A 12432-nucleotide genomic window follows, 5' to 3' on the forward strand; every position below is an offset into this window, starting at 1 on the left:
CTTAAAAACAATTCCTTACTTAAATATAAAATTTATTATTGAAACAATTAAACTCTTTAAAATTCTTATTTAATTAATTAATTGTAACAACACATTTTTTCCCTTAAATGTAGTTTAATTATAATTGTTATTAATTTTTTCCTTAAATGCAAAATTATAATTGGAAAAGGGATTTAATATTGGTATATGTAAAAGAATTTGTCATACTTATGGTAGTTGATACATTCTGATGGACTGAATTTAAATTTTACCTTATTTGTATCCATTTTTACTTTGAGGTTCACTATTATAAACGAATATGATTAAATTGTATAAATATTTAATTGATATAATCATTAATTACGTATTATAGTAAAGGGCAAGAGAAGTCGATAAAGACCTAGGAGAATGTGGGAGGAATAAATTAAAAGTTACATATTTTGAATTTCACCTCTTCAAGGACTTGACCAGGAATAGGGGCAGTTCGCGGCGTCTTATCCACGTCTTAGATTACTAAACCCGTCCCTTTTACCCATCATTTGTTATTGTTCATTGCCTTTAATTATCGCTCTTTACCTCATTTACTTTTATCTTTATTCTTAGTTATTTGTACGTATTCTAAATATTCTATTTGTAAGTTTCAGATTTCTCTCTTTTTGAAGACCTTTTTTCGAGTCGAGTGACTCTTTGATCGCACTCTCCTCTATGAGTTTGAGCTGTCGTCGTTCTTCCCTCACCAGACCCTGACCATAATTTTATATGAGCGGGATACACTAGGTATGATGATTAACTATTTTCTTAATTAAGGAATTGCAATATACACATTTTTAATTTAATAAAAAAAAATGACAAATGACATAACCATAATAAATCTGCTACTTGTTATTATATATTAAAATTAATAGATTGTATATGATTCTACGTCAAATAAGTCATCTTAGATCTGATAATTTAGCTGCAAAGCTTATGCTTTTTGTTTTATAATGGCAATAACTTAAAATAAAAACTTTTCAGCTATAATTTCTAATAGCCTCAAACTTCAAAACTGTTTTTAACAAATGATTAAAAAGAACTTTATAATGCCATTTATCTTTCAAATAGTACTAACAATTATCGCTATCGAACAACCGCAGTAGAATCCATATAAGAGTAACTCGAATTAAACATATCCAGTCCACAAATTATGATATGAAGAAACAGAAGATCATCGTAAAATGGTAATGTCCTTCAACCAGCTACACCTCTCGGTCTGTTCAAAGTATTGTCTCAAAGAAACTTTTGAATTATTCCCAAACATCCTCAACGTTTCTTTGCATTCCAAACTTTCTTTGTAAAATCAGATTGGGCAGCTATGATGAGTTTTTAAGAACCCACTCCACCAACGTGGATACACCAAATCCTGTTGCTGAACGTTTCTTTTCATTCCAAACTGGACCAGCCATATCTATATGCATCCACTGAACTTTCTCGTCCACAAACTGCAAATACAATTAATCAAGTCAAAGGGAGTGCAACCAGGGTATAGGAAGTCTACAATCCCTAATCTTGGACCTGACTTGTTAAGCTCATTAGTCATTACAGAAAGTTCATGCACATATGTAGGGAAATGCCAGTCTTTAGTAAGTTACAATGTGCAGAAAAGTGTTGTTCAATCAGCAATACACAAACAGATAGCAGCTAACACTACACGAAGGTTCTGTATTCTGTCTGCCTAGACTCCACAAGATATGCAACTGGAAATTTGGGTGCATTTTGGAAGACCCATATTCAAAACTCAGAAGTCGGAAACAGGATGGTACTGCAAAAAAAGAATGGGAATGCTCATACCGCAAATAAAATATTTTTTGGGAACATTTTAGAAGATGAATATTCAAAATGGAAAATGATAGTATGGGAATGGAAGTGTAAACCAGATATTAGTAGCTCAGAAAATTGAACCACTCCCTTGCTTTGCTGGAGGTAAGAATATTTTGAAACAAGTTTCAAATAAAACCAGTGCCATGGCATCAACTATAAACTATAAATTATCAACTATCAACTATCAACTATCAACTATCAACTATCAACTATCAACTATCAACTATCAACCTTGCTTTGTTCTTCCCTCACTCCAAAAGTCTTACTTTACCCTCTTCGTCTCAAAAGCTATATACCTCACAACCACAAAAACCCAAAACTACAGCCAAATAAAAGTAACAGCCCAAAACATCAATATCTAATGCATCACATTTTCCAAGTATTATAGAGATTAGCTAGAGGGTGTATAGTAGAAGTTTATTTATAGAGTAGTTGGCTAAGAAAATAAGTTAGTAAAGAATAGAAGTATAAATAGAGGAAGAGAGAAGGAAAACAGGGATCAGAAAATATTTTCTTCTGAGTTCCTTGCTCATTTTGGAGAGTCACTTTTTCATTAATACAAATTAGTCACTACATTACAAATTCCAGTCTTGATTTCTCAGCTATTCCACAATCTGCCATCATTTTGCACCAAGTTCCTGCAATTTCTTGTTACCCACAGTCATGGCTTAATCAAGTCTCACATGAGATGTCCACTAATTGAAGCTACTTTAAGATTTTTACTGCAACCGAAGAGGATATCACGAAGAACTAAGACCAAAAGTGTAGGAGTCAAAGTACTCAAGACTCGAGAGGATACAAAAGGTACATTTTAATGCTGAAAACTGCCCTTAGATTTTCTTAATTCCATGGTCGTATGATGGGTCTCAGACTCTCACCATAAGGGTAGTTCTAAAACATCTAGAAAATCTTAGTTGTCTTGCTCATAAAAGCTTTTCCAAGCTTTGTTTAGAATTAGAAAGACACTAAAGAGGAATCACCCACAAACACAAAAGGTCAAACAAAAAAACTTTAAACCCTCAACCACTTATTAAATGATTTATTTATGAAACCAAGGAATGCCAAGTGTTGCTTCGAAATTAAAACTTGACTCAAACTAAAATAACCTCGAAAATAGTAGTTGGAACATCAATGAGAAAACACGAAACCTCAAAATTTGTTAGTTTCATTCTTTTCAATTGAATCACCAAATTGTCAATGGAATAATCTGCCATAAGCCTTAGAGTGATCATCTTACGCTTTCAAGCTACAAGAACACTGAAAACCTTAACACTTATGATTTGACAGAACAAAGATGAAACTACCTCATCACAAAGACTAATTCAACTTGCAAATGTGAAATTCTATCTCTTCACAACATCTTTAAAGGGAATCTTCCCCGGCATGGCCTTGAAAACCCCACATACACCATATTTATCCCTTAAACCATATGAAAAGTTACTTCAATGTTGACCAGTATCACCTGAAGAGTTCCAAACAATTAGAATCCTTACGAAGAAACAAACTATTAAAAAGAAATTTCAATCCAAGACATAATTTTAATCTTATGGTTACCTTGCAAGTTGCAAGTTGCACCCCTATCTAAGCTTTATTAGATGATGTCCAGAGCACATGCTAGCTAATTTTTATTTCGTTTCCCTTTTTAAAATCCTCATAAGAAAAATTCACAGATGCAAACTTGGTGACAAGAAATGATTTTGGTTTCTCAATTTTGAAAAACAACTCAAAATGACATCATCTTGGACGCTTCATATACAAGCAACAGAAACATCAGATATTGTATTAAAGGCTTATTCCTCCACCAAGATGACCCTTTAATATTAATGTCGTGTGAACTAATCTAAACTTAGGTATACTATATTGATAAAAACCACAAGGGGGATAATAGGGCATGTCATCTTCGACATTGATCAACACGCAAGCCTTATCCAGTTCAGCCAATTGCAACCCTTCTTTCAAGCAAGGTCCCATAGAGAATTCCAAGGATTTCTCCAATCGAAAACACGCCAACTAATTTAGAATGAACATGAACACAGATACAAAAAATATGGCGACTTTCAAAAATACTCACCAATAAGGATAGCCTTCCACTTAAAGACAAGCTTAGGTTTCCACCCAACATGTGTCTTTTAAATAAGCTTAGAAATGATGATAGTCATACAATTGATCGTAGACTCATACTAGTAGCAAAATTCATAGTCGTACAATTGTGGCAATGATTCAAAAATATACTTAGAAAGTATACAAATGTATAAACTGGATTATTTTGTGAAGGTCAAATGGTTGAAGTATTCACCAATTATAATCTTAAAGAGCAAAGAATTGTAAATATAATGGTGTGGGAATGAGTACATGTTAAGATTTTAGTATGTTACCACCACAAAAGACATTTCCAATAAAATCTAAAAGATTAAGCATTGATTCTACTACCTGTTTCAAAAACAACGCTGCAGTAATAGCCCCTCCTTGACGACCCCCTGTATTGACCATGTCTGCAACTCCTGATTTCATGGACTCCCAATAGCTATCTTCCAAAGGCATTCTCCAAAATTTCTCCCCTGTAGCCTCTGATGCAGCAAACACCTCTTTTGCAAGTGAATCATTGGGTGTAAAGACACCTGACAAGAATAACATGCAAGTCATGAGCGAAGAGCATGAACTACATAGCAATATATATTTCCGCAAGAACACATTTGTCTAATATCCCCACATTATCAGTTAGAACATTATAACATTGGTTCACTCGGCCATTGTGGTGAGGATTTGAACTTTGAAAAGCAATGAACTTAAATGCTAAAACCTAAATATCAGTAAAAATCCCAAATTTTCAGAATTGAACTTAACCTTGTAAGGAATTAATTAACATTTAGAAAACATCAAGCGCATTGACAGATTAGTTTTGGGATGGAGAAAGCTCATGATGTGCAATTTACCTGCTATTGAAGGCCCCAAAGCTACAATACAGGCACCAGTTAACGTAGCAAGATCAATTATCTGCCAATGAAGAAACAACGTCGTGATAAGTCCATCTCTTGGATATCAAATTCACACACGCCAATAATAGAAATTTATTTTACTTCCATACAGAGAGCTACCAACAGCTATGTCAGAGTTTCAAAAAATTTTATAGCATCCATACCACTTTCCATGCAGCTACTTTGACTTGTATGATGCTTAGCATTAGCAAAAACCAAGTATACATACCATTCGAATTGTTGATGAGTATATTGTTAACCCATGCATATACGACATCAGCGTTTTGTAAATTTTTAGCAGTCATGTTCAAGGACACCTCCCATTTTCAGCCTTGAGTATTTAGTGCTGAAAGTAGGAGGTTTTCTTCAACGACATTGAAAATGTTTCTCCAATTTCTCAATAGACTTGACTATATATATATACATATACATATATATATATATATATATGTATATATATATATATATATATATATATATATATATATATATATATATATATATATATATATATATATGTATATATATATATGTATATATATATATACACCCATGACAACCTTCCCAATGACATTATTTTTATTTTACAACATTTCTTGAAGCAACTAACGATATCCAAAAATAACAAGTTGTATTCATATATCAAGCAATAAGTATATTGAAAGGCCCCCTAAGGATTTTGCTACAGCAAACTTTCTAACTACAATAGTGATGCCACTTTTGCTTTTGTTTTCCTCTTTTTTCATTGTACATTTCTAACAAGGTAAAAAATAAAAAAATCTACTGTATTAACCGAAAATTAATTTTTAAAAAGAAAACTCAAGTCACAAACATAAAGTAACTCATCCAAAAAGAAGGAGCTTAAAATAAATGGAGAAAAAGGCTTGTTATGCAAATTTTTTCGCTAAATGCACAAATTGATATTGATGTGAATGTAAAAAACTTATTTAAACTAAACAAAGAATTTTTTCCACTATGTATCCTTTTCTTTTAACTTCATTGTGAAGTTAATTCCATTGAAAAGAATATCTAATATAGATGAGAGTGCATGAAAAATCATGAAAAATTGTGAGGTAGAAGAGCTAAGCACTTCAACTCTCCATTTTTTCATTGTTTCACATTACATAATTTTGCAATGACAAACACGATACATAATCATGAGCACTTAACAGTACCTTATCTACACCTTGATTGCATGCATACACCAAAGCATCTGCAAGAGTAAGCCTACCTTCTGCATCTGTATTGTTAACCTAGATTGTACAGAAAGATTCACAAGCAGAATATTAGATACTCATAATATAAAAGGAAAAGTACATACACACCTTATATAACATATTATGATGTTTAAAATACCTTGTATTCAAATCCACATGTCAAAATGTTCAAGGGATATGCAAAAAGATTATGAAGTCGCTAGTTATTACAATATATTCAAAGACAAAACAAAACAATGGGATATATTTAAGCATGAAAACAGATGCTGTTTGGGATCAGAAATAAAAGTTTGTTAAAGCATGAATAATTCTCATTCTTTGAAAAAAAAATGACCAAGCCAAAACCCAAAATTTTTGTGTAGAGAGGGAGGATATTAATAAGGAGCTCAATTCGCCTAGCAGCTCCAGTTGAGTCCTTTTCGTGAATCATGGAACACCTTGGCGGTCTCCTCCAAAGTCACAACATGCAAGTTTTATTTTACAAAATAAGCAATAAGCATGGAAAGGTAAAGAAGAAACTTGAAGGCTCTTCAATTATTACCCTATCATGTTATCCACAATACAAACTCTAGAGGTTCATAAAAAGTATAGAGAAAGTGGGTAATTCCATCAAAGTAAGACCTATTCACTTATAAGACAAGTAAGGTCAACGAGAAGGTATAAAGTGAAGGGAAAGAGAAAGACCAAGGGAAAATAAGATCTATTCACTAAATTTGAGGAAGGATAAGTACCATCTTCCCTTGTTTTGAACTAAAGTACCAATTATTTAGATTCTTTTGCATTTTTACTTCTTTTACACTATTGAATTCTTGTTTTAATGGTTAGTTACTAGGATAATGAATACAACGGATTGAAATCATGTCACATTAAGCACATTAAATTAAAATCTTGTCGACTGTTACTGCTCTTCCATTGTGGGTCCCTGGTAGGAAGAGGGTTGTAGGTTAATGAGAACCCAAAAAACTATCATCACATCTTAATTCTATGCATTGAATACTCATTAACTTGGGTGCATCCTCTACACAGCGACACCCACGACATTTCAAATAGAGGAAAAATATGTAACTTCTAGTATTTTGCCTTCTAGGCAAGATAAGAGAGAAACAAAGATAGTATCATGATGGGTGAGTGGCATGGCGCAAAAATAAGACTCCATCAACATATTGCGATTGTATCGTAAAGATTTTGAGTTTATTACAACCAAGATATAGGACGCAAAATTATCCATATTAACTACGAAATCCATTTTGCAACCGTTTCCATGCCTATACCGAAACCGTATTTTGGCACTATGGTGGGTGGTTAGCCAATGATGTGGTCGACGTGTGATTGAATGAAGAAAAATTGATAGAATTATGAGGATGAAACTTGTGTATGGAAAAAAATTTCTTGAAAATTCTTGAATGTCTTAGTGCTTATGCGACTCTAAGTATTCAAAAGAAAATTTTGAAGGAGTTAAATGGAATGATGCAAAGCATCTGAAGTTAAACTATGTTATACAATGATGATGATTTGACACATATAAAGTGGCTTTGAGAGTTTTCATGAAGACTTAGCACATGAAACGAGAAATGAAGATGATGTTTCTAATTTGAATTTTCCACAAGCATATAATTTTCTAGCACTTAACACGAGGTATGAAAAGGGTGAAACCCATTTGAGGACTTATAGAATTGAAACAAACGCTACTCAAATCGATTACTTCTTGAGTGGAAAGATGACAAGAAAAAGTTGTCTAAGCTCTAAGGTCATACCACATGAATGTAGTCACTAGAATAGACTTAGTCCTTGATGTTTATAGGCAATCAAGCCCACATAATAAAATCAAGGATGAAACAAATGGTAGAAACCCAAAAGGAAAGGAATACAAAACTATTTGCTAACAAGCTAAATAGGCAAGTGAGAATAGTGTGATTCAACTAGGATTTAGCTAAGATTGCATCACTAGTGTGTCTAAGGGCATTATACGAGATTCAAAGGGCTACAAGATGGTAAATGATAACGTAAAGGTCACAATAAAGCAAGAAAAAGAATGATTATTCAACCCAAAACCATAGCTATCTATTTAACAAGTGATATAAATAATACATAAGGTAATCACCAAAATCATAATTGTTTATTCAATGCAATTAAATGCAAACTGGATTCTTTATGTATTTCTTACATCCTCTTCCTTCTCACATAACGAACACAAAGTTCACTGGATTAAGCAAAATGATTTGCAACCCATTTTGCACTTGCAAACAGCCCATAATTGGCGACATTCAAACCTGTTCAAAAATTTAAGAAAAAAGAATTCCTTAGTCATCTTGTACTCTTCCATTGTGGAGTTTTTCCTCTTGAGTATTTTTCTTTAGCCTGGTTTGGGATGAGTTCAGTCATCACAACACATTTTATGAGGTTAAAAGGATTAATAATGGTTGGCCTGATAAGGTATAGAAAATGGTTCAAACGAAAATTGCAATTTGACGGTGCACCTAGAAAGAAAGAAACCAATGAATTTTTTGAGAAACCTTGTCATGACATCAACTTCATTTGCTTGAGGCATTCATAGAGCTAAGCTATGTTACTCAAACCCTCTAATTTTTCCGACTCACCGGTGTCCGGTACGGCCGGTACGGATACCGGTGCTAGATATGTCCCCGGTACGCTGGATTGCATTTGGGTGCAGCCATAGCGTAAAAATATGGTAACGGTTGCGATTGCAGTAACGGAACATTGATGCGGTAACGAGAGTGATGCAGTTATCATATCACCTAATATCGGTTGAAAGCATAAGATATCCCTTAATGCGGCCCAAAACACGGTTTTTTTACGCCTTTACAACGTGGGAAAAATCAGTTCATTTATTTTGAAAACCTTTACAACGCGGCCGATGCGATGCGATGAGCCTTGTTTTTATTCTTTGGGTACGACCCAGTTTCATGTTGTCATTCTTAAATCGCCATTGAAGGTTTAGTTATCAACCATTGTTTTTCTTCTATTTTAGAGATGAAGATTAAGTTATTTTTTTTCTCTTTTAGAGATGAAGAAAGGGGTTGAAATTTGAATAATTGAAGATAAAAAATAAAGAGAAAGAAAAAAAAAATGAAAGGAGGGAGTACCGTTTTGTGGAGCCTGGAGGACATGGAAATTAATGATTCGGGGAAAATGAAGGGTTTTACTACATGGCGATGAAGTAGACAATGAAGTAGTCAAACTTCTTTTAGCTTCTCAAAGAAGCTTAGTTTTTTTTTTTTTTTTTACTTTTTTACCTTTTGCCTTTCACCTTTTTACCTTTTTCACTTTTTAGTTATTTACTTCTTTACCTTTTTATTATTTTTGAAATGGCAAAAGTAGTACTACTTTCCTACTACTAATGACAATCTCTTTGTTTTCTTCTATTTGTCCAATAATAATATTAATAATATGTCAAGAATGGGGTTTTGGGGTTAAGTAATTAATTAAGGGTATTATAGTAGTTACTAGTTAGTTGTTAGCTTGGGGAGCAAGCTACTTGAGGGAGGGGTTTTTAGTATAAATAAAGATAGAGGGAAAGGGGAAAAGGCATCCAGGGATTAGTATACACTTTGCATTGAGTTTTACACTCATTTGGGAGATGGCAAGCTTCTCGAATTGCTTGTAACTATCGTTTATAATTGTCCTTTAATTACATTCAATCTTTCCATATATATTTACATTTTCATATAATTCATTACGTTCATATGCATTTCTCTTTTGTTATTAGTTAAATCAGTCCTATGGCTAAGTCAATCCATGACATAATACTAATATGTTCAAATTTTTAATAATAATATTGATTATTTATATTTTAGGAAATTTTAAATATATTTATTCTATATGAGATTTTTTTTAATTATTTTGTCGTGTCCCCGTACCCGTATTAGGACGGTGTCCGCGTATCCTAAAAATTTAAAATTGTCGCAAACCTGTATCCAATACTCGTACCCGAGTGCAAGTAACATAGGAGCTAAGCCATTGAGGTCGAATTATAGACATCGAGCAATATTTGACACTCCTTGGATTTATAGATACCTAATGATGGCTTAAGGCCATGGGAGATTTAGTCTTTAGTACTAACCCAATTTTGTATATGCAACACCCTTAGCCCCTTTTGTTTTTCATATTCATTTCTTTTTCTACTAGCCCATACAGGAGAATGGATAATTTGGATTGGATCACATGAGTATTGTTTTAGTGTTTCAAGCAAACTAACTTTTCTCCTTTGATGGCACAAGGCCACAAGAATTTTGGCTATTCCTCGTTTTGTGTTTGCATCACTCCTTGCCACTTGTTTTTTTCAAGTCATTTCTTTTTCTAATAGTCCATGAAAAAAGGGGATGGATGATTTGGATCACAGTTGCATTGTTTCAATGTTTCTAGCAAACAGCTTTATATGCTTTGTCCTTTATGTTTTTTGCTTCGATAGGGAAAAATTGTGAACAAAAACAAACTACCCAATGCCCGCACTATGAACTTCTATAAAATATAACCTTCACTTTAGAGATAATACCATAACAGAGTCACACAGAAAAAATTATGATTCGATATAAGATCGTGTCACAATCAAAAAATTACCTCTATAGTCTTTCCATTCGAAGCTGTGAGAATATCTCCAGGCCGCATACCAGTGCCACTGATCATGTTTTCACAGGCAGCCACAATAAAATGAACCTGCACATACCCCAACCTCAATAATTCGAAATTTGGAGAGACATCGATTATATGTATTCTTTATCCACCAAAGTGAAAACTTCAGCACAAAGTGCAAGAGAATAATTGTCAGTCAAATGTTAAATAATTCTATAGGTTTTTGTTAAAGAGTGCAGTGATAATATAATACCAAAGTCGGCTACATGACCCAAAATAAATCATCATGATCATTGATAACAACACTTTTCCCATACTGCCCTATTCCAACACTATATTTATATGAACAAAAAATCCACCCCTAAATCCAAAGTGATAATAAAATGTCCCCAAAATATTGGTATAGCATATAGCTTCTATTCTAATTGTTTAACTTGAAAAGAAAACCATATGATATCTTGATAGTGACTTGCCTCAACTCCAGCAGGTTTAATTTGAGCAATAGCTTTTGCTGAACCTAAAACTGCCGCAGAACCACCCATATCAAACTTCATTAGCTCAATTGAACAGCCAGGTCCAGTTTTAATGTTGTAGCCTCCGCTAAAATATCAACAAGTACCACTTAGGAACATGCCAATTTCAGAATCATAATGCACTATGTAAAATTAATACTTAAAAAGATTATTATGGTCAATTGATTTGCAATGTGAGAGGCTCACAAAACTAAATCTGAATCCGAATTACACACAAAGCTCTTTCTCCAAAATTTAAGAGAAGTGATGATCATTCCATGACAAAACTTACCTGTCAAAAGTGAGTCCTTTACCAACAAGCCCTAATTTGGCTGTTACAGGTCCACTAAGAGGTTTGTAACACAGATGGATAAAGTGAGGGAGATTTGCAGAAGCCGCAGCAACCCCAAGGTAGGACCCCATTTTCAGTTCTTCGCACTCCTTGACACTAAGAATTTTTGCTGATAGAACGTCACTATACATTGAAGCAAGCTTGGAAGCCTCTTCGGCAAGTACTTCTGAGAAATATATTAATGGATTAAAAGCTTTGTAATTTTTCTTCCCTTAACCCAATAACATAAAACCCATCTCAAGCTTAAACAGACAATAGATCAAAATGTGTATCAATGAGCAAAAAAACCTAACCACAATAATGACTCACCCGGGGTAAGTACATTAGCAGGTGCATTGACCAACTCTCTTCCAAAAATAACTCCAGAACAAATATCTTGAGCGGATTTGAGTTTTTTCTGTAGATCAATGCTAGTTCCAAGACCAATAATATCCAACGATGTGATGAGTGGTTTCTTTGACTCTGATTTAAACCTACTATCTTCATGCAGTCCAAGAATGGTGCCTGTCATTTCACAAATAACTAAATTATGCATGCTTCACAGATGAACTTATATTTGAAATAAGGAATAAGAAAAGCATTTACCAGATGCAATCGCTGAAACTGTATGTAACTTAGAGTCATCTGAAAGATCGGTAGAAGAAGCAAGGAACACAGCAATGTCACGAGCTTGAGCAGTTTTAGCGGCAGTAGCAACAGTTTCACCAAGAGTACGGTACGCAAACAATGAAGGAGGCTGAGAACCAAGCCCAATTAAACCAATCCTCTTAGATCCAAGACCTGGAAGCCTTAGAATAGTTGATTGACCAACTTTGCCGGAGAAATCCTCCTCGGTAGAGGCTTCAGCTAACAAACCACCAAGTTGCGAATCTAATCTCTTCAAGATTGAATTTTCGAATTTCAAATTTTCATCCTTACTCATGTCTTTCTCCGTAACTCCAACTGCAAGT

The 12432-nt window shown here is 33.8% G+C and overlaps 1 protein-coding gene across 1 annotated transcript in view; it reads right to left on the reverse strand.

Moving 5' to 3' along the window:
• Window positions 1-973: 973 nt before the first annotated feature.
• LOC130828901 (leucine aminopeptidase 1-like) overlaps window positions 974-12432 on the reverse strand; it is a 12083-nt gene continuing 624 nt past the window's right edge. The window contains exons 2-10 of the mRNA XM_057694936.1: window positions 12068-12432; window positions 11792-11986; window positions 11423-11648; window positions 11092-11218; window positions 10607-10702; window positions 5987-6064; window positions 4770-4830; window positions 4267-4454; window positions 974-1457 (exon numbers count right to left, since the gene is read on the reverse strand). The exon at window positions 12068-12432 is cut by the window's right edge and continues 50 nt beyond it. Coding sequence (XP_057550919.1) covers window positions 1329-1457; window positions 4267-4454; window positions 4770-4830; window positions 5987-6064; window positions 10607-10702; window positions 11092-11218; window positions 11423-11648; window positions 11792-11986; window positions 12068-12432 — 1465 coding nt within the window. The 3' untranslated portion in view covers window positions 974-1328. The remainder of the gene's footprint in view (window positions 1458-4266; window positions 4455-4769; window positions 4831-5986; window positions 6065-10606; window positions 10703-11091; window positions 11219-11422; window positions 11649-11791; window positions 11987-12067) is intronic.

The sequence above is a fragment of the Amaranthus tricolor genome, chromosome 12 (genome assembly GCF_026212465.1).
Source record: "Amaranthus tricolor cultivar Red isolate AtriRed21 chromosome 12, ASM2621246v1, whole genome shotgun sequence".
NCBI lineage: Eukaryota > Viridiplantae > Streptophyta > Magnoliopsida > Caryophyllales > Amaranthaceae > Amaranthus > Amaranthus tricolor.